The sequence below is a fragment of the Zalophus californianus genome, chromosome 13 (assembly GCF_009762305.2).
Source record: "Zalophus californianus isolate mZalCal1 chromosome 13, mZalCal1.pri.v2, whole genome shotgun sequence".
Taxonomy (NCBI): Eukaryota; Metazoa; Chordata; class Mammalia; order Carnivora; family Otariidae; genus Zalophus; species Zalophus californianus.
Window position 1 is genome coordinate 30,224,635 of NC_045607.1, and position 21,963 is coordinate 30,246,597.

At 40.4% G+C, this 21,963-nt stretch overlaps 1 protein-coding gene across 6 annotated transcripts in view; it reads left to right on the forward strand.

The window, feature by feature from the left end:
- The window catches only part of GRIN3A (glutamate ionotropic receptor NMDA type subunit 3A), a 150,572-nt gene that overhangs the window by 87,436 nt on the left and 41,173 nt on the right, over positions 1–21,963 (forward strand). For all 6 annotated transcript variants that reach the window (XM_027616517.2, XM_027616515.2, XM_027616513.2 and 3 more), the window contains 2 exons: positions 12,602–12,747; positions 16,656–16,771. In XM_027616517.2, coding sequence (XP_027472318.1) covers positions 12,602–12,747; positions 16,656–16,771 — 262 coding nt within the window. The remainder of the gene's footprint in view (positions 1–12,601; positions 12,748–16,655; positions 16,772–21,963) is intronic.

Here is a 21,963-nt window from a genome sequence, read left to right on the forward strand (position 1 = left end):
AGACACAGCGAGAGAGGGAACACAAGCAGGGGGAGTGGGAGAGGGAGAAGCAGGCTTCCCGCAGAGCAGGGAGCCCAATGCAGGGCTCGATCCCAGACCCCTGGGATCATGACCTGAGCCGAAGGCAGATGCGTAATGACTGAGCCACCCAGGCACCCCTAAACAGATTTTTTAAATCAATATTTTTAGTCAAAAATAGTTTATTATTTTTAATGTACACTGATGTATCAGATGATGATTTTAAAACAAATAGCGTCCACTTACAAATTACTTTTTTAAACTGATGAAATACATTTAACCTGTTTTGGAACATAGGCTTTTTAAACTCGGTATAGATTAACATCATGAATTTTGCAAGTTCTGAGTCAGCTTTTGTTTTTTTCCTCCTCTACGCTATGGGCATATTCACTCATCAAACACTTACTAAGCATTTACTTCTACCATCGAATCACTAGAGACAGTTCATGGATCTATTCTTCTAGTTTGCACCAAGCCAGTTTCTGCCGGTTTGCTGTGAGGATGACTCAAGCGAGTGGGGTCAGAACTCACATTCAGGTTGTGGCAGCGTCAGCGGACAAGTTCGTCTGTTCAATGTGTGCACGTCGTAGCTCCACTTAGCGGTTTATAATCGTGGCCAAATTGCTTAATCTTGCTGATCCTCATTTTTCTCAACTGCAAACTTTATGAATCATTGCATGGTTTTTTTCTTTTTTTTAACTGCTACATGAAAATTCTCTCCAGTGTGCCGAAGAAGGAGAACGAAAATGCGTTTTTAACTCAGCTGACTGCCACCCTCTGATGCTTAGCTCACAAAGTAAAATGCTACTCTGGTTGGGCTGCTTTTGCGATTCATTTAACGGGAGCAAATGTGCTGAACAGAAGCGAAAGATAAGCAAACACCGGCTCAGTCATAAACTGGGAGCTGGTCTCAAGTGGGAAAACTGGGAGCGTTGGTACAGGCAAGATGCCCTGGTGGAAGGAGCGGCATCTTCTCTTGGATACATTGATTCAGAATCAATGCTTAAATCTTTGAGAGCCCCGCCGCCACCGTAAGGACTCAATCACTGATTCCCTGAGCTCCAGAGCAAAGACAAATTGCCTATTCAGCCATGGCAAATAAAATTATTGGATACAGCCCAAGTCACCCCCAAGGGCTGGCCTAGGAGGAAAATAAAGCAGAAGGAAAGGATTTCTTTTCTTACTGTTATTCAGTAGCTTGTCTTTTTATTTGTGTGATGTTTTGCTTTAGCAGCTTCTCGAAGAGGCTGGTTTCCTGGGGCCCATGCTGTGGGATTACTGACTTTTAGGCTAAACCTCCTATGGTACTTTTACACCCAACCCCACCCTGAATGAAGACCAAATTGGACATGCTTTAATATTTAATTCTTCTGGGTTATATAATTAAGTAAAAACTGGCATTAAAACAAGTTCCTGTGCCACAAAGATTTGGGTGGAGTTGTGCCAAAATTTTACATCACTAGACTGGAGGTAAATTTATAGCGGTTTTCATTCATTTGCATTTAATCAGCCCAGAATTGCTGACTCTAGGTTCAGTGAGGACCTCACTGCCTGCTCAGTCTGCAGGGTACAGTACTGCTGGTGATGGGCAATGACTCAAGTGAGAAGTTGGAGTTCCACAGTCCACAGGTCATTTTAGACCTTGAAGTTTGGCTGGGTAGCCAGTCAATTATAGAAACAAAAAGCCAGGGTTATTCTGATGCCATGGGCTTAAAGGAATCCTCCTCTTTTCCATAAAAGGTGTTGCTTCTGACCTCAGCTGACCTGGTTCATGCCCCAATTCTGCCACTTACAGTGGATTCACATCTTTGGAGGAATTATGGTTCTAGACCATGGCATAATGATCAGAATTACCCTTGAAGATCCCATTTAGACAATATCTTACATGTAGCTGAGTTCTAGAGTCAGCTGATAAGTATGTATAACAACGGACTCCCAATAGCATGGGCTGAAGAGCCTGGGAAAGTTATTTCATGTCTCTGAGCTTCATTTCCCCGCCAATGAACTGGGGTTATTAACAGAACCTACCTCATAGGGGTATAGGAAGGCTGAAATGAGATGATGAATGGGGGGGGGCCCATATATATAATCAGCACAATAAATGACAGCTGTGGGTTTTAAGAGATTGTTAAGAGCTAATTAAGCTCCTGGAATCAGCTCTTGGGTCCATGTACAATGGCTGAACTCTTTCAAGTAACCATTTTGCAGATAATGGGTCACAGCAGTTAAGGGGATAGCCGGTAAAACTCTAGTGGTTGAGAGAGGCACACAGACTGCCCAGTTCTGTCATTTATGGGCTCCCCCTTAGACAAGTTAGTTGCTCTGTGCCTCAGGATTCTCATCTATAAAATGGACAAAATAAGAGAATCAGCCTCATAGGCTTGGTGTAAGGATTTAGAAAGTTGAGATGTCTAAAGCATTTGAACAGTGTGTGGCAGATGGTGAGCTCCATCATCATCATGACCACCACCACCGTTGTGATTATGATTATTCCATGGTTCTTCATTTGGAAACACCAGTAGTGTGGGTAGCATGAGTAGTGAAATAATTCGTCTGACATATAAGGGAGAAGTGGACTTTGCTCCACAAGATCACTGAACATAAAATGGGATTCGAAGGGGATTTTGAAGGGGCGCCTGGGTGGCTCAGTCGGTTAAGCGTCTGCCTTCGGCTCAGTTCATGATTCAGGGTCCTGGGATCAAGCCCCACATCGGGCTCTCTGCTCGGCGGGGAGTCTGTTTCTCCCTCTCCCTCTGCCCCTCCCCCTGCTTGTACTCTCTCTCTCTCAAATACATAAATGGAATCTTTAAAAAAGGGGGGGGGGGGATTTTGAATAAGACAATTGGAAGGGTCTCAGTGAATTGAATAGGAGAGGCAGTCCAGATGAATAGAATAAGACAGTGAGACTAGGGCCAGAGAAGAAGCCAAAGAGACTTCCATGAGAGAAAGAGAGCAGGAAATAAAGACATAGGTAGAACATTTGTAGTAGAATAGCTACAAATTCCCCTGTAGAAATCCTATAATTGTTTGGTTTGGTCTCTCTAGTGTCTAAAGGCTAGATACTATAAAAACCATGATAATAGGAAAAAACAAAACAACAACAAGAAAAACCCATAATGGGCTCTCCCCTTGTATTACTATACCTGACACAGAAATACAGCATGGACTTCCAGAGGCTTAGGAAATGAGTACTGCAATGCCACTTAATGCATGTTGCTGAACAAATTTAATTGTTTAAAGAAGGAAATAAAGACCAGAAACTTCCAGGGGCGCCTGGCTGGCTCAGTTGGTGGAGCATGTGAGTCTTGATCTCAGGGTTGTGAGTTCGAGCCCCACGTTGGGTGTAGAGATTACTTAAAAATAAAATCTTAAAAAAAAAAAGACTGGAACTTATGAACTTACAGTTTCATAAATCGTAGATGGGGAAGTGTTGTTGAACATAGCACAGTAAAAAGAAGAAATATTTTTATCAGCCATATTCATTTGGGGAGGGGATTAGTCACTCCACAGGATTATATTTGAGCCTGATTTAGGGTTTTTCAAGGTCACCTTTGCCTTATTTGTGGGACCTGGAGCAAGTCCTTTCTTCACTCTTCTCATTCTGGACCTAAATCTCTTTACAGTATTGATCAGGAAGTACTACAGGGGAATGTTTAGATTCAAACACAATGCTTGACATACAGAGAGCCTTAATAAACGGAAGCTACCTGTATTATTACCTATAAAAATAAATGATCTGTAGCATATCGTCCAGCCTAGACTCCATATTTTTATAGCTTCCCCGACTTTGGCAGCTCTTTTCAAGTTCAGTCCCTAGACCCCACCAGTAGCTTACATAGAGTAAGGGGAAAAAGCATTCAGATGGCCAGTGTGGCAGCAGAGACGTGCATGAAGATGTGGGAATGCTGGTAGGGGAGGAAGGAGCAGGGTTCAGTCCTCCCACAGCCAACCCAAGACTGCTAGATATGGAGCACAAGCATTTTACCCCCACCCCCCCGGGGATGCAGGATGAATGTGCTTGTTTTTGGGAGCTTGGCCAATCCATCTAGCTTGTTTTTTACCTTTTATAAATAGAACACAGAAACCATCAGACTGCCTGTGCCTTGTGAATGGAGTAATATGCATGAATGAGTTTTGTAAACGGCACAGTTCAAATGTTGCTGTTTTTCCGCTCTTGCTATAACTGTGCTAAATACCTTGTTCAAAAACCCGGAGGGTATCAGCTCTCTGTCTTATTTCTTTAGGCTGGCACTTGTTTGCGTTAAATTGACCATTAGTCTTGAGGAATGCCTATCGTATCTATAGTTTTTTCAGAGAAGGAGAATCTTTCCTGAAGGCAGTATAACCTAGAGATTAATGGTATAAGTTCTCCGGATTCAGTTGCTGGGTCTGCCATTTTCTGGTTGTATGGCCTTGGGCAAGTTGCTAAACCACTTTAAGCTTCAGTTCCCCCATCTTTAAAATGGGGATAATGATTATACGTACCCAAAAAGGATGCTGTAAGGATTAAATGAGGTGATGAATGTAAGATCTTGGCACAGTGCCTAAAATGAAGGAAACATCCAGTAAGGGTTAGCTATTACCATTATTAAAATAATGAAAGAAATACTATAGGAATCATAAATAACTCCAGCTTTGATGAGATGACAGATACACAAAGGCTGCATCTAAAGGATGAGGAAGGGAGGAAAGAGGCAAAGAAGAGAATGAGACAAAGGGAAAAACAGCTAGAGTGAGTGGATGTGTCCCTCGCCAGTTCTAACTTCAGGTCTGTGGCGACTGCTCTGGTGGCACCTGCCCTTGGATTTAAAATTTAATTCCAAATTAGTCCAAGCCTCATACTAATGCTTTGATTTGAAATTTTGTGATCACAGTTTTTCTATTACTGACCCTAAAAAGGAACAAAAGACTGTCGAAGTCAGGACCCCCTGTTGGGATACGGATACTCCACGCAGCTAGACAGGAGACGTGGGGTCATTCTGAAGCCGAAATCTGTGCAGTGCCAGGAAGCCTGCTGGGATTTATCAGACCTACCTCTGTCCATTCACCTGCGAAGGTGGCATCCCATAAGCAATGGATGGGTTTTTAGAATGGAGAGTAAAATTTCAAATACAGGAATCAATGAAATAGTTAGGTCAATATTGTCTATACCACGGGCTGGCAGACATTTTCTGTGTTGGCCAGATAGGAATATTTTAGACTTTGTGAAACCATATAGTTTCTTTCACACCTACTCAGCTCTACTGATGTAGGACAAGAGCAGCTGTAGACAATATGTAAATCAATGGGCATGGCTGTGTTCCAATAAACCTTGATTTACAAAAGCAAGTGGCAGGCTGGAATTGGCCCATGTGGCCTAGTTTGCTAACCTCTAGTCTATATAAGGGTTTTGAGGCAATGACTCAGGTTGTCGGAAGCACCTGGACTAAAGCTCATATAAATCAAACATGATGTCAAAGAATGTTGTTGACTAGAGATGAGCTGCCTAACATAGAGGGCTTCAGACTAAAAATGAAAAGAGAGGAAGTAAAATGCTCAAATGTAAACAGAGAGCCTAGCTTTTGTAGAAGAAAATAGGAATAACACACACACGAATTACAACATAAAATGTATTCAGTAATTCACATTAGAGAAAGACTGAGCGAGCCTCAGGAACATTGTTTCCAGCCTCATTTTCTGAATACATATTCTGGATTCAGTGTTCCGAGCGTGAGTAATAACTCAGTGAACACACATCACTGTTTGCTGGGAATAGTCTTAACGTGCCTGTTGCCTCTGTAATAATCAATAGTGACCCGTTTGGGAGAAGTGCCCCAGTTCGCAATATAAATTATATGGCCACACCTCTAAGAACCAAAATAGTTTTTTAAATTGTAGCACAGACAGGTTTGCATTAGTTAAAGCTAAAATTTGGACAGTAACATAAGTCTGTAAAGGCAGAATGTAGTGCCAGATAGGGTAAGGGCTTCAAGTTATACAGAGTCGGATTCAAATCTTCATTCATCACTTTCTGCTGGTCTTATACAATGTGCTGAATCTCCCTGAATCTTAACCCTTCATATATAATAATAAATAATAAAAGTAACAATTTCATTAGATTTAAATGTATTAACATATAGTAAATATACAAAAATATTCACTGTTATCTCATTATTATTATATATTTAAATGGGTAGATTGACTAGGTGGGACATGGAGTCATCCTTCCTATACAGAAGATAGGCTTTAAGAGGAGTAACTTCCTTTTCTCTGAAGACATTCAAGCAGAGATGTAACAGGCACTTAATAGTGGTGTTATAAATAAGCCTTGCTACTCAAAGTCTGAGTAGCGTGAACCAAGTGTCGCATCACCTGGGAGCTTGTCAAAAATGCAGACTCTCAGGCTCCAACCTATACCTAATGAATCAGAATCTACATCTTAAATGCCAGGTTGTAGGTTTAGCTTTGCCATAAAGGATTCAGAAATCAGTGGATGATAATAGTAGATGACTTTTAAAGCCCTTCAGAACTCTGAGACCATTCCATATTATTGAGTCCACAGGTTTTAAGTGGATAAAATAATGGCATGGGGAGGATCTATGGTCTCAATAGCTAGTATATCCCATTCCACTGGGCAGGTTAAGAATGGCCCTGTCCACCCAATTCCAAAGAATATTAAACATTACATTCCATTTATTAAAGTACAATCTCAGATAAATACAAATATGGACCTTAAATGAAAATACCCAGCATTTAGACTGTTTTTTTTTTTTTTTTATCTAAAGCATCATATCTCCTTGGACATAGCCCCTTGATCATTCCTAGGGTTTGCTTCCATTTTGTTTTGAGCCACTTCTCTGCTTTCCGCAGAATGCGTATCTGATTATTCTCCATGCAGGTGCTCCGGGTAGAGTTCAGTATTCCATTAATACTGAACAGTTCACATACAAATAGATGGTTTAACCTTAGATATTTCCCCAAGACCTGAAGAGGTGGAAACAAATATAAACAGAACTAGAAGAGCTGGTGAAATGGTTAGCTGAAACTTTAAAGAAATTTTTCTGTCTCTGGGACTTCCTGGTGATGGCTGTAATGCAGCACAACTGCTTTAGCTCTTTGTAAACTTTTATCGTCCCTCCTTGATGCAGGCTTCCTGACATCCCTGGCTGTTCAAATGACACACAGGATGGACTATGCTGGCCCATCGGGTTGCATCAGTTGCTTCATAGATCCCTTTTCTGATTCCATTATTCTGTGACTGCCTGAGTAGCCCATTATTTTTTTCTAATTAGAATCTCACACACAGAGATAAAAAAGAATATATTGCTTCGAAAGAATTAAGATAAGAATTCAAGGGAAAAAACTAATTTTTAAGAGGAAAGAAAGACAACATGAAGTGTGACAAAAGTATCAAGTTTATAACGTGTCTAACCTAAGGAAATTTTATGTTAATAATGATGACTTATTACACCAGTGTTTATCAGGCAACAACTGTGTGCCAAGCACTGTGTTTGTTGCATGATGATGATGATAGTAATAGTAGCTAATATTTGTTGATGACTTAATGAGTACTCAGATGAGATAGGAATGGGCCCTGCCCTCATGGGAACTTACAAGCTAATAGGAAAAGCAGACATTGCACAAATAATTCCAAGTTTTATCAATACTCTGGCAGGGCATAATGGGAGAGTGTGTCAGGTGGCCTAATCTAGTCTAGGGGTCAGTGAAAGCTTCTCTGGTAAAGCAGTATTTAAGAGTTAGCTACACAAAAGAAAGGTGGGGTTGAGGAGAAAGAGCTCCCAGGCAGAGTGAAGACTACGGGCAAGAGCTCTGGTCAAGCAAAAAGTATATGTTGGAAGAACTGAGAGAACTGCTAAAGCTTGGAGGACCAGGAGGAGAGTGGGGAGATGAAGCTGGACAGAAGAAAGCAGAGCAAGGTCATGCTGAATCATGGAGTTCCCATGAGGAGGCCACATTTATCCCAAGGCCAATGGGGAGCCACTGATAGGTGTTAAGCAAATGAATGAATGATTAGCTTTGGGCTCCCAGATTACTCTGACTGGACTAGAGGGGAAGAGAAGAAGTATGCAGAGGGCAGAAATGATGGTGACTTGGACCAAAGAGGTTGGCAGTGTTTGTAAAACATCTCCAAGATAAAGTGGGGTCTCTGTCAGGCTAAAAAAATACTTCTTCCCATTGGAGTTTGGTTATTTGTGTTAGCGTTGAAGGAAATTTCCCTTCTCAAAACCTCAAAACTGTTCCCTGCACAGGCATCAGAGCCTTGCCCATGAGCAAAAGGCAAACTGAAAGGCATGGAAAAGAAGAAATACAAAGGGCTAGTTCTCCACTGGAATATGAGCCTGGATCTGCTGGTTCATGACTCCATCCCATGACATGGGAAGGAATGAAGTACTAATGCACTCAGCAGAGAAAGGAGGGTCAGGGTTTGCCTAGAAATAGTTCAAAGGCCATAAAAGTATTGTCCCAGAATAATGTGAGAAAATGGGCTTCTTTTTTTTTTTAAGATTTATTTATTTATTTGAGAGAGAGAGAGCATGAGTGAGGGGAGGGGCAGGGGGAGAGAGAGAGAGGATCCTCAAGCAGGCTCCCTGCTGAGCCTGATGCGGGGCTCAATCCCAGGACCCTGAGGTCATGACCTGAGCTGAAATCAAGAGCTGGCCACTCAACGGACTGAGCCCCCCAGGTGCCCTGAGGAAATGGACTTCTAAAAGGGGTTCTTTTCATATATAAGACAAAAGTATTTTAATTACCGGTCTAAGATCCCTATACCCTAAAAGGAGGGTTCATTTCAAAAGCCGGAGCTGTAAACTAAATTGTTGGCTCCTTTTGTGCTAAGTGGGATGACAAAGCCCTCACTTCCCTCTGGGTTCAAAGAATAGTTATCAGTCATTTGTAAAGCATTTTAATTGAACAACTACATGATAAAAGGCATTGGAATACAGTGGTTCATCACATGTTCATCACACACAGCTTCCAGTCCAGTGAAGAAGCTGAAAGTCTAGACATTAAGCTGTTACACAATTAAATTTAAGAAGTGCAGGGGCACCTGTGTGGCTCAGTCAGTTAAGTGCATCTGACTCGTGGTTTTGGCTCAGGTCATGATCTCTCAGGGTCATGAGATCGAGCCCCGCATCAGGCTCTGTACTGGGCATGGAGCCTGCTTGAGGCTCTCTCTCTCCCTCTCCCTCTGCCCCTCCTGCCCAACTCATACAAGTGCTCTCTCTCTCTCTCTTAAAAAAAAAAATTTAACAAGTGCAACTATGGTAGGTTCTAGCAAAGAAAATTATGTGTACTGTGAAGGCTTATGGAAGGAGGGTGCCGCACAGACAGCAAGTTAGGGGAGTGCTGAATGAACTGAGAGAAGTCAGGTGGGTGGAGAGAGAATAAGACAAGTGGTAAAGTGAGTTAATTTGGCAAACACATATAGCACACCTGTCAGGTGCCAAGAGTCATATATGTCTCTGTGATATGCAAATAAATAATTCAGTCTGCATGTTAGGGAAAAGAACATGGGCTTGAGTCTTGCTAATTACTAACTGTGAGAATTTGTCACTTTAACTGCCCAAACCTCAGCGTCTTACTCTGTAAAACATGAAAATATCTATCTTGCAGGATTATTGTGAGAATTAAAAACATTTAAGGCCCTTAGCTCACTGCCAGACACATAAGTAGCAAGTTTTATAATGACCATACCAAGAGTCAGTATGACATAGTATCACAAGTGATGTCCACAGTGTTCAAAAATTCACTATTTTCCATCAGACTGCCTGGGTTCAGATCCCAGGTCCACCATTTACTAGCTCTATAACTTTGGGCAGATGACAAACTTTCTGATCTTTAGTTTCTTCATCTATAAAAGGAAGATAATAGAAATACCTCCTAAGTTTCTTGGGAGGATCAAAGAGGTAATGCATGAAAAGTGTGAAATATGGTTACATCAATAGCTAGACGACATATTATGTACATGCAAGGTACTGTACCAGCACAATAAATAAGCAGTAAACTGGTTTTTTTTTTAATTCAAGATAGGAGAGTGAAGCGAGATAAGACCAGAGATTTCAAAGACCAAGTCTTGATCTTGGCCTTAAAAGATGAGTAGGTGTTGGGGCGCCTGGGTGGCTCAGTCGTTAAACGTCTGCCTTCGGCTCAGGTCATGATCCCAGGGTCCTGGGATCAAGCCCCGCATTGGGCTCCCTGCTCGGCAGGAAGGCTGCTTCTCCCTCTCCCACTCCCCCTTCTCCCTCTCCCACTTCCCTCTCTTGCTGTGTCTCTCTCTGTCAAATAAATAAATAAAATCTTTAAAAAAAAAATGAGTAGGTGTTGGGCAGACAGAATGCTGTTAGATTTGTGTGGGCTGAAATTTGCTACTGTGAGAATGCTAAGGGGGGCCTAAGGCATAAGGTGAATATTTTAAAAAACTAATGAGTTTATTCTAATAAACATCTTCTCTCCAGTTGCTTCCAAGAGCTGCAAGGCAGGGTGATGTGGTTGATAATAACATGAGTTTTGAAATCAAATAGACTTCGGTTCTAATTCAGTCTCTGCTACTTCTGTGTGATCTTATGCCAGTTACTTTACTTCTCTGAGCTTCAGTCCACTAATCTTTAAAAAGGAAGTAATAACAGTGTCCTCTTCATGAAGCTATTATGAGGAATAAACAAGATAATGCATGTAAAGCACTAAATACCATGTCTGGCACATAATAAATATTCAGTAAATGTTAGCTATTGTTATTATTGTTGATGCCTCATTGCTGACACAGAACATTAGAATTTATTCAGTGTATGGAACAATTACATTAAACACAAGGGTATGCCTAATCACCTACTCAACCGTGGGATCTCCAAAATACTTCATAGACAACCAGGTAGTGAGTTCCTATGTGGCAATGATTGCAGGGAATTTACCTTTGTGGCCCCAGTAACTTTGAAAGTTGTACAAAGTAAGCCCTCAATAAATGTTGAATAAATTAGTGAGGGATTTGCTTTGCTGTTCATAAAATAAACTTTTTTCTGTTTATAAACATGAGACATGTTTCTGTAAATAAATAAGTACACCTGTCATTTCACCACAAATGGGACAATCATTGTTAATATCTTGATACATCTTCTTCCAAGGGGTGTGTGTGTGTGTGTGTGTGTGACATATATGTTGGGGATCATAACATTTAAAGTAACTATATAGATATTTAATTTGATCACAACATACAAAAGCTTTTTCTCCATTTATCATACGAACATTTGCCTTGTTTTATTAAATATGCTTCAAAACATGATTTAGACATTGCATAATATTCTATAAGGATGTGCCATGTAATTTATTTATTAATTATTATCAACTTATTGCCATATTGTTAGATTTTTAGCATGTGACAAAACTAATTCATCTTAAATATAAGTTGTTACCATATTCACCAAGTTCTTCACCTTTTGGGGTTGTGAACAACTTGAAAACCTAATTATTAAAAAATGAAACTGTACTATTTTCCTCATAGAAGACAATTACAAACATAGTTACATAAAATGCTGCCTACAGTTTCAGGAGCTTTATAAACTTCACAAAGCCCATCCGTGGATTCCTGTCCCAGGACTTCAGGTCAGAAGCAATGACATCAAATCTGTTAACATGAAGCAGAACAAAGAAGTGCAGGAAATCTAATGTGACAATTGTGGAGAAGTAGCCTCTCTAAAATACTCCTGACTACAGGATATTCAACTCTCTTTATAACAGGGCCCAATCCCAATTCATTCTTATATTGGAAATAATGTTAAGTCTAGATGCTACATTAACACTTCTGTACACCTTTCACAAATAATAATGTTGCATGTGCTGTATCTTTATTATCCTTTAGTGACAGAAAGGCTCTGCAGAGCAGCTGTGCTACTTCTCACTGCAAGGTCCTATACCCTGGAGAACTATAGTAGTGGGTCTACCCCGGTGCCCTTCTCCTCTGTGGCTCCTAAGTGCCTTATATCCCATTCCATTTGGGCAAATATGTAGCATGACTCAGCACTGGAAAATACAGTTACAATTATCTAAAGGAAAGAGATCATTTCATAATTATACCAAAAATAAATTCAACAAACTTAAAATATAGCATAAAATGGATAAACATAAAAGAGATGTATTCACTACTTTGGGTCAGGTGTGTTTCAGTCTCAAGATACAGGGTTTTAACTTGGTCTTTGTGTAGTTCTAACCAAGGAGAAGTACAACCTTTAATTTATTATCTTTCTACTTTCTCCAATATGCAATTTATAATAATGAGGCTGGTTCTGCATGCCAATTTATACAGTGTCTAAAGAATTCTGATAAGTTCTCAGCATAAAGCAGAAAACTGTTTTATGTTTTCTGTTTGTTGTTTCCCTACATATGCTTCTGAAGATGGAACAATTACTTCTGTGAAAACTGGGGTATGAAAGAGTATGTCTATGTCTGCACATTTCTGTGTACGTGGTCATGACGCTGTGTGTTTGAAAAGTTCTGAATCGCTAATCAATTCCAAAGAGTGATGGAAGAGGTAATTTTTGGAAAACAATCCTAAGAATAATTTGTATTAAAGACATTTCTTTCTCCCTCATAGCTACATCATCCCTCTCAAGGCTTCCGCTTTGGAACTGTCCGGGAAAGCAGTGCTGAAGATTATGTGAGACAAAGCTTCCCAGAGATGCATGAGTATATGAGAAGGTACAATGTACCAGCCACCCCTGATGGAGTGGAGTATTTGAAGTGAGTGTCAACCTCTTGGGTCCAGAAAGTTCTCACCGAGAGAGAAGTCTTAGCTACTGTATTTGTTGGTTTTTTAAAATGACAGCTAAGTATACTCACTGTGTGTTGAGTAATACCTCACACTGTGTGAGCGAGAAGGCAGTATGGAATAGTGTGCATTTAATTATGTGACCTAGATTACTTGTTACCTGCATCGTCCCCAGTTGGCAGTAGCTTTGCTCAAAGTGCCAGTGGGGGCATTAGTGTAGCAGATGGTGGGGGAAGTAAATGTGGGCTTGACATCACTTGAGAAAACAATGGTGCTGAAATGATCAAACACTCAGGGAATGTGGCTGAAGGATAAAGTGTTCCAAAGCAGCCCTTTCCTTCACAGTAAATCTCTAAGCCCATGGACTGTCTCCTCTTGCCACAAGGAAGTGGAATTTATCTTAGAGATTTCCTGTAGAAAGGAAATAAGATAAAAGGCAATGATTCCCATGCCTGCATCCTTCTCATCAGAATTTATGAGGAGCAATCAAGAGCAATCACATTGCCATGGCAGATTATCAGAGCCTGTAATTCAGCGAAGCTGAGTGCAAAGGAGGGTGGTGCAGTTATGGATCTGCTCATCTAGTCCACCTGGGAGAAGGGAATGAATGGCTCCTGATAAGCACCACACCACAGTGTGAGGGTGAGCAGTCCTCTCCCTTGTGCCTGATAGTCCCAGGACAATGACATACGTCCAAGCCCCCAGTCCCTAAACTCATGCAGCCCCAGGAAACTGGTAATATCTATGGCCAACCACAGTAATCTTCCCAATGGACAGAAGGACTTGCCACCTCAAATTCTCTTTTAGGGGAGAAGGGAAACAAATAAATAATTGTATGAGACATAAGAGCTAATATGTTTCTGAAGAGCTCTGGTGACAGGACCCTAATAATACTCCTGATGGACTTTTATAGAGTCTAGAGAGGAAGGCTTGTGCTCTCAGATTTGCAAAGTTATGTAGGATGAAATGCTACTTTTGCACTATGAAATGGCACTTTTGGTTTTGCAAGAACATTAAAATGTTAGAGTCCTTCTCTAACAGAGTTGAGTGCTCCTTTGCCTTCCAGCTCCTCTTCTGTATTCTCTCCTTCAGTCAGATTCATGGCTGAGAGAGAGAAGAAGATGTCAGGGGGATGGCAATGGCTCCCCGCTAGATAGTAATCGCTGACAAACCGGGCTTTTCTGGCAGTGTGAAAAGAGTGAGATGCACCACTACTGTGGTAGTCCCCGATTCCACTCCACTCAGGGTATTCATTTATTCTGGAGGCTTCACCTGAGAAGGGTCCAATACTCCGAGTTGTCCCCACTCTAGCCTGGAGAGATGGGGTCATTAGAAAAGCAGGCACCAGTGAAGAAGCTGAGACCAAAGAAGCAACTTGTCCACAGTAATATAGCCAGCAAATGGCAGAGTCAGGACTAGAACCAGGTCTCTAGAATCCATTTGCTGTTGCAGGACAGTCTAGGAACCATAACAGAAAAGTAGATCTTTGATGTTCAAAGAATAGTCTATGTTCCAGCAGATCCATGTTCCCGTTAGCACTTGGGAGTTTGTGAGAAATGCAGACTGCCAGGCCCCATCCCGGAGACTGCATATTAACAAGCTCTCCAATTGATTCGCTGGTGGAGGTGACATTGGAATATAGGCAGAACTTACCATTCATGCCCTCTGACTTCTTGTCTTTGGTCTTCTCTCTCCATGTTTGGTCCCAGTCACTGCCTACGCTCTTAGCCACCACTCCAAGGAACCACAGTCCTCATATTATCCCCCTGACATCCCAGAGCCCTAACCTGCAGAACACATCTCCAGAGTCACTTACGAGCATATGTATTATGGTGGCATATGTATTATTTTGTGGCATATGTATGATTAAATGAATTCTCAAAAAGGCAGAGCATGATTCCATAATGGGAGAAACAGCTGGGGAACCTGCCAACTGGAAGGATGATTCAACTCGTCTAGAAGCTGCTTATACCTGGATCACACCCATCCACTTCCTCACCAGTGATTCAGGGCCCCATGGGAGTCTGTGAGCTAATTGCTTCTTGCCTTCCTGTGCAAGAGAGACCTGTCATAACTAACTTCACTTTGCAATCCAAAATCAGGAGTAATTATTTAAGGATACCACTGAAACTGGACCTCAGTAATTATTGCTTAGAAAAACTGAACCCCAATTTTTTCTATCGCCATTGCTACCTCAAATATTTGCGGAGTACTGGTAAATGGTCACTAGTTGCTGTGTAGCTCCCAAGGTACATTTTGTTACTGTGGCAGTAAAACTTTTATTGGAGAAACATCTTTCAGCTTGATTTTTATTTTATTGCCAGGATTCCATTAAGCTTCCTCATCATCAGCTCCTAGGAGACAGTTCACATCCTCAACCCTTTCTGAAGCTTCCCACAGCTGTGGAGCTGGGAGATGTTTTTTATTTTGGTTAAAGTTAAACACAGATCTCATTAAGACTTCCATCCAATACCCCTGGAAAAGGGAATGCATTTTGAATAGGTTGGAAGAGTAGAAAGAGGAAGCAATGGTCACTGGCAACAAGAAAAAGGAAGTTGGCCTATTTACTCTGTGTCCATGTATGGCCCAGACAAAGCCATCCATGTAAATATGTACTTCCTTCGGACTGATGATGAGATGTCTAAGTGTGTCTTTCTTTTTTAGATTTTTGATGGGCTTTGTTCTATTCTGAGTTTAAGGCCACTCCACTCTATGAATTCCAATAAACTCATTTTTGGCTCTGAGACAGGAATGACTGATTCTAGAAGGAATAAAGAAGAGTTGTTCTCTTTGCCAAGATGTTTGGACAGTCCTGAGGTCAGAAAGCCTTTCTTAAATGGCTATATGTCCTACACCTTTCCAAAAAGGATTTGAGGTGGCTGAAAACAAGAGTCATCGCATACATCTTTAAGGTTCCTTTTAAAATGCCCCCTTCCTTGCCTCCTTTGTAATTGGGAGCTCTGCCAGTGCTGAGACATACCTCCCTCTGGACCGTTTCTGTGCCTACATTTAAAAAATGGGGACAACACATGAAGGATGCACAAGGCATCTGTTGGCATCTTGAGCCCAGTCCACATCTGATTCACTGATAACAAGCCAGGGACACCTACCTTAAATGAATGCCTGAATCACCTCCTAGGATGGGAGTGAAACATGAATCTCTGGGGATATATTAATAGAGCAGATCACTAAGATCTATTGCCTGTGCTTCCCCCTCCAAGTAATGAATGCTAGCCCATGGACTTTAAAGAGACCTCTCAACGCCCTTTTTCCCCAGGACTGCTAGATCTCATATTTGTATTTCCTTACTATGTATTCCTAAATATGAAATGATACCTGATCACTGAAGAATATGAGAAATAAAAATTTCCACATATTGATTAATGAGATCACGTGACTCCAACACTTACCAGCTATGTAACCTGGATCCAGTTACTTTGACTCTTGAAGCCTCAATTTCCTCATCTGCTAAAATGGGATAATACCAATACCACCCACCTCACAGCCATTATGAGTGATACAGTCTGTGGAGAACAATCAATACTGTGCCTCGCACAAACGAGTCACTCAGTCAATGTAAGAGAAATGAACCTTCCCATTCAATTCAGTCACTCTGGCTTTATTGTTGGCTTTGGAAGTAATAAAAGGAATTGGTAGATAAACTCATTGGAAAGATGTCATGCTGTCTTAGAAGAGTGTCTGTTTCCCCTGGTCTGGTCTCCATGGGTCAGTGAGATGTCAAAAAGGCTGAGTCAGCAGCTACCTAGCTTGGGCTGCCCTTTCTTTCCAGGTTTCTATCCCCTAAACAAAAGCCAGCTGTCAAACTTCTGTCTATTTAATGAATCATTTTTCTCTTTTCTTCTCTTGGTCTTAAATATAGGAATGATCCAGAGAAACTAGACGCCTTCATCATGGACAAAGCCCTTCTGGATTATGAAGTGTCAATAGATGCTGACTGCAAACTTCTAACCGTGGGGAAGCCATTTGCTATAGAAGGTATGAGCCAGTCACTCTTGATTCACTTTAACTCAGGATATGCTCAGTTTGCCAACCTAGCAAGTCATAAATGCCAGAGTCGGAGCAAAAAGCTATTCATCTTCCCTTGTTTTCATCTTCAACTCATAAGCACTTAGCTATTAAGTTGCTGAAGCTAGGAATTTATTTTTCACCTACTCCATAAAAACTTATTTATCCAATTGTTTGAAAAACAACAACAACAACAAACATTGTTGTTACCCAGATGATGTTGCCTCAGATATCTGAGAATGTTGCATAGTATAACAAATGGGGAGTCCGATTTTGATTTAATCTGTATTTTCTAATTCCTGTGATGAATCTGATGCAAAAATTAGAATGATCGCATTCTACAACTGGAAGGACCTCAATGTTGATCTAAGCCAATCTACTCCTTTTATCCACAAGAAAGCCCAGGGACATTACATCATTTTTTCATAATCACACGATTAAATGATGATACTGGAATTAGAATCCAAATCTCATGGTTTCTAAATAAATGTTTTTTCCACTAGGTGGGAAAACAATAGAAAAAGAAATCTCCTTCTATACCTTAGTAACCTTTAAGAGTCCTAAACAAAATCTTGTTTGGGACTTCAGGTTTGCCTTTCTGCCCCAGTGGCAGCAAATTTTTGCTCCCAACTTGATCAACCAGTCAATCAAAGTTCAGGGCCAAAGAAGGATTGCTTTGTCAGTTGCTCCTTTCATTCTGGACAACAGTTGATATATGGAGCTGATAGTTTGAACCAGCAAATTTCACATCTCCCAATTCCCAGCTTTCCTTCTCTGACAGTACATGCTGGCTCTCAAGACAGCCATGCTCACCTGTCAGAAAACACTTTGACTTGAAACAATCCCATGAGGGTGCCCAAGTCCTATTTCCAGAAAACTCTGCTTTTCCATATGTTAACTAGTGTATCAAAACTATTCTGATTTCAGTTTCCCAGCCCCAGCTGGTCTTTGTCTCCCCTAAACATATCAGCAAATTTTTTACTTCAGTCTTTGTTTTTATGATGAATGAGAATGTAAGAGCTGATATTGTTTCTTTGAGCCTTCTCCTAAGAGAAATCAATCTTTTCTCCGGGCAAAGTGACCTCCACCTGAACCAGGGATAGAACTCAGGAAGAGAGAGATTTAGTGGTAGTTGTCTTCTATTAAAACTACAATCTGAGATAGAAAAGTCTAAAAAAAAAAAGGAAGAAGAAGAAAACAAAGAAAAGGCAAGAAAACCGAAAGGACATTTATTATATAACCCCATTTTGATGTAACAGTGGAAAAATTCCCATTTTTTTCTGTGGCATCTGGGGATCTGGAAAGGATGTTACATTTTTTTTTCTGTCCTAGATGTACTGGGTCATTGAGGTCCCTTCTGTCCTTAGCAGCTACTAACAATGAATCATTTTTAGCAGGTATAAGAATGAGGGACTCCATTCTCCACCTTTGTCTACAGGGGGCAACCCTATCTTGTCAAAAGACAGTGGTGAGATGGCTTGTTTGCCTCTGCTAGGCCCCAGTGCCAGATGCCACACAATTAACTCCCCACTGGTGTCCTGTTACATTTCCATCTGTGCTCCCGAGACTTAGTGTCTTACAGTTCCCATCATCCCCACACACCACATGGTTTTCAAAGGGGATAAAAGCACAAAATGGTGCATGAAAGAGCTCTTCGGCAAGAGAACAGAAAGACCACCGATTTGAATAGAAAGCGTTCCCTTCGTTGTTGGTTTATTCTAAAAAAAACCACTGCTGGTTTATTCTGGGTGAGGTGCAAATCAGAAAATTTAATTCAGTACTGCCCCTGCCACCAAGTTCACAGCCTGAAAACAGAACTTGGTGAAACACAAACGGAGGATACTTACAAGTTACAAACAACAATGTGGTAGAGATAGTAGCAAAAGTCTTGATTACTGCTTTTTAAAAAAAATGTTAATCTCATAAATTTTTAGGGAATATTTCTCTCGATAAAATTTTTGAAAATATTATATGCTTTGACAACATTTATGTTTCTTGAACTTATAAAAATGTGGACTTATTAATTAATCAGACTTTAGAGGCATAAAAATGTCATGAAAGCAATTTACAAGCAATTCTTACCCTTTTAGCTTACAGGAATGTTTTTATAGATGTATCTGTATCTGCTGTGTAATAACAGTTATGTAATAGATGGTGTATTACCTATTATGTAACTCATGAGGTTAAATTTGAAATAAGTATCTAATTCACAGACTGATGCATGATGCAGTTCATCAAGGGACCCTGATAACTGCATATACTTTCCCAAGTGCTTCCCTGGCTCCAGGAACTTAGGAGGGAAGGGTGAGTCTATTGATTGCTTCAGGTTGAATCTACGTTCACTTTATATAGTACTGATATCACACCAGCTCCTCGTGACAACTGCTCACCTATCCCAACTCCACCATAATGCATTTACTTAGGCTTAAAAGGTAAAGGAGGGGCCAGTGTGAGCCAGTGGCTCCACTTTGAGTTTGAAACCTTTTCCTGAGGACTCAGCACAGCAAACGGAAACTTCAGAATTCAGAAGCCTGTGGAAAGTCTTTCGTCATGTTAAATGCCATATACCAGGGACACAAAGATGTATAGTGTGCTCTGGAAAAAAAGAAAGTGTGAAGATAAATGAATACATGTCCCAAATTTGTGCCTTGGGGTTAGCTGACAATAAAGGTCAAACGGGAAGAAAGAGTAATGGAACAGCATGGTAATGATTTGTGACCTTTCTGCCAAAGATCTTTGCCTGTTTTTTGAGTTTGTTCTTTTACTTGCTTCCCACTAATTATTTAGTACAGTGCTTGGAGCACTAGCTCTGGAGTCTGAGTGCTTGGGTGAGAATAGAGTTGCTGTTACTGACTGTGCCCCATGGGACAAGTCATTTTATCTGTTCTACAGGGCCCTCATCTGCATAATGGGTCTATGAATACCACATCTAGAGTGGAGTTGTGAAGGTTAAGTGAAATAATGCATGTGAAGCATGGACAAGCCCGGAGTGCCCAGTAAATTTTTATTATTCAGTATATTGAATTAATAGACTGAGACTGATTCCCCAGAAAATTATCCTAGGATAGATAGCCCTCACATATCTCAGCTTCTCCCACACACTTCTCTTCCACTCTCATGTGCTGGGGGTAAGGGAAACCCATTTTTAAAGTCTACTCTACAGTTGGGACTATTACAATATGTTCTCAACAATTGCCCCAGAATAGCTAAATGTGATATTCCAAGGACAAACAGCAAAAATGAATTAATCTTTCTTTCCTGAAGCCTTTTTAACCCTATCTAAGATCTCATTTTCAAAATATCTATTACCCAACTACATTTCAGGAAGATTCTTTTAGTCTGTGAATTTCCAACTATACATTTGCTAGCCAAAATATATTTCCCCCACTCTTAGCTGAGTAAAGCTGATTTATCCATGGGGAAAAGATCAGGATTCTGTTCTGAAAATTGTTCTCTTGGGCTATTAAGCTGTATCCAATTTCCAGGGTGCCTGATGCCTTCATCTTTAGGGTTGAAGGATTCCATTTTGCTTCATCCATCAACCACAAAATAGTCAACCTCGTCTTTATTGCAAAGCCACGTTTCTAATGATAATGAAAGCAACTCAGGCTGCTAGGTTGAGTCAGCAATTTAAAAATAAGAATTCTTTGACCAATGAACACAATCAAATTTGAAAAGCAACCGATAAAGAGGACAGAAATGAAACCTTCAAAGTTTTACTATTTTATGTTTCTGAATAAAATGGATTTTTATGTCTTTTAACAAATACCTCATCTAATCACCACATAACTTTTTTTCCTATGAGAAATTTCTCCCCTTGTTCTATATGCAGAGTTTGTTTTAATTAGCTCATAGTAATTATTGATGCTAATAATCATTTAAATGTCAATACTCAATATATGTATTAAAATAGAGAATTTAAAAGGACAGTGATCTATTTTTAGCAGTCAATTGCAAATTAACCTTGACGTGATGGAGTAGAGTGATTTAATATTTATTATTTCCTATGTAGCAATTTTTTATAAATGTCCCTGCAACTTCAACATAGCTTTTTCCCTAAGGCATTTTTAATACTTCCGTTGTAGTGCCAAAAATTCTATTCTTAGAATTACATAGATTTATCATAAGTATTAATTCCAGCTTTTTAAACTTTGCATCACATATTTCTGTCTCATCTACCCCAAATGCCGCTATCAAGAATCAGTCTAAGATGCCTCCTCTCATCCTCCCATTGGGTAGCAAGTTCTCATTCCCCTGAACTCCATAAAGTTGTATCCATCCTACTCATTGCATCTAGTTTTCATATTTGACCTTTATTGAATTTATGCATCATCTATCTTGTTTTCCAGAAAAGTACTGTAACTTTCTCCCATGTTGTCTAGTTATTTACGTCTGCCTCATCGCTCCCATAGCTTCATAAGGATAGAATCGGTGCCTGAGTTAACTCGGAAACCTCTAGAGCCCTTGGCGGGGTATCTGGCACAGAATAAGCATTCAACACATGTTGGTGGAATTAATGAATAGATGAATAGGTGTGCGATAAGTGCGTATCAAATGAAAACATTTCTGCCATTATTACACTAAGCTGGGCTGGAGTTGTTGGCTTTGAGACAATTTTTAGAAGAAACAATATAGTCAGGGGGTGTCCTTGCTAGTTAATTTCTCTTCTATGTAATATCATGTACCAGGTAGGGCAGTACTTACACTTTATTTCCACAACTTACTGAAAAGTTTATAAACAAAATCTGCCCATGAATAATATATATTTTGTCTGCTGAAAACCAACTGTCAGTTCAGATGATTGTGGTTTCTTTACTGGATTGCCTGGTTTCGGGAGATTACATCAACAGGATTGTAGTGATAGAGCCTGTGTTGGAGGGGAGGAAATAGGCCAAGTATTCCCTTGTCTTGGTCACATGCTACTCTGGACACAGTGGAAAGAGAATTGGTTTTAGACTCAAACAGACCTACTTTCAAATGCTAGCTTTGCCATGTACGAGCTGTGTGACCTTGGGCAGTTTATTATTCACTCTTTAAGTCCTAAAGTAATACATATCATGCGTAAATTCTTATAGGGATTAGACACGTGTGGGGTATTATCTGGTACACAGTAGGACTCAATATGTTCTAGTTCTTGTTAATTAAATTTCCAGAGTGATTTA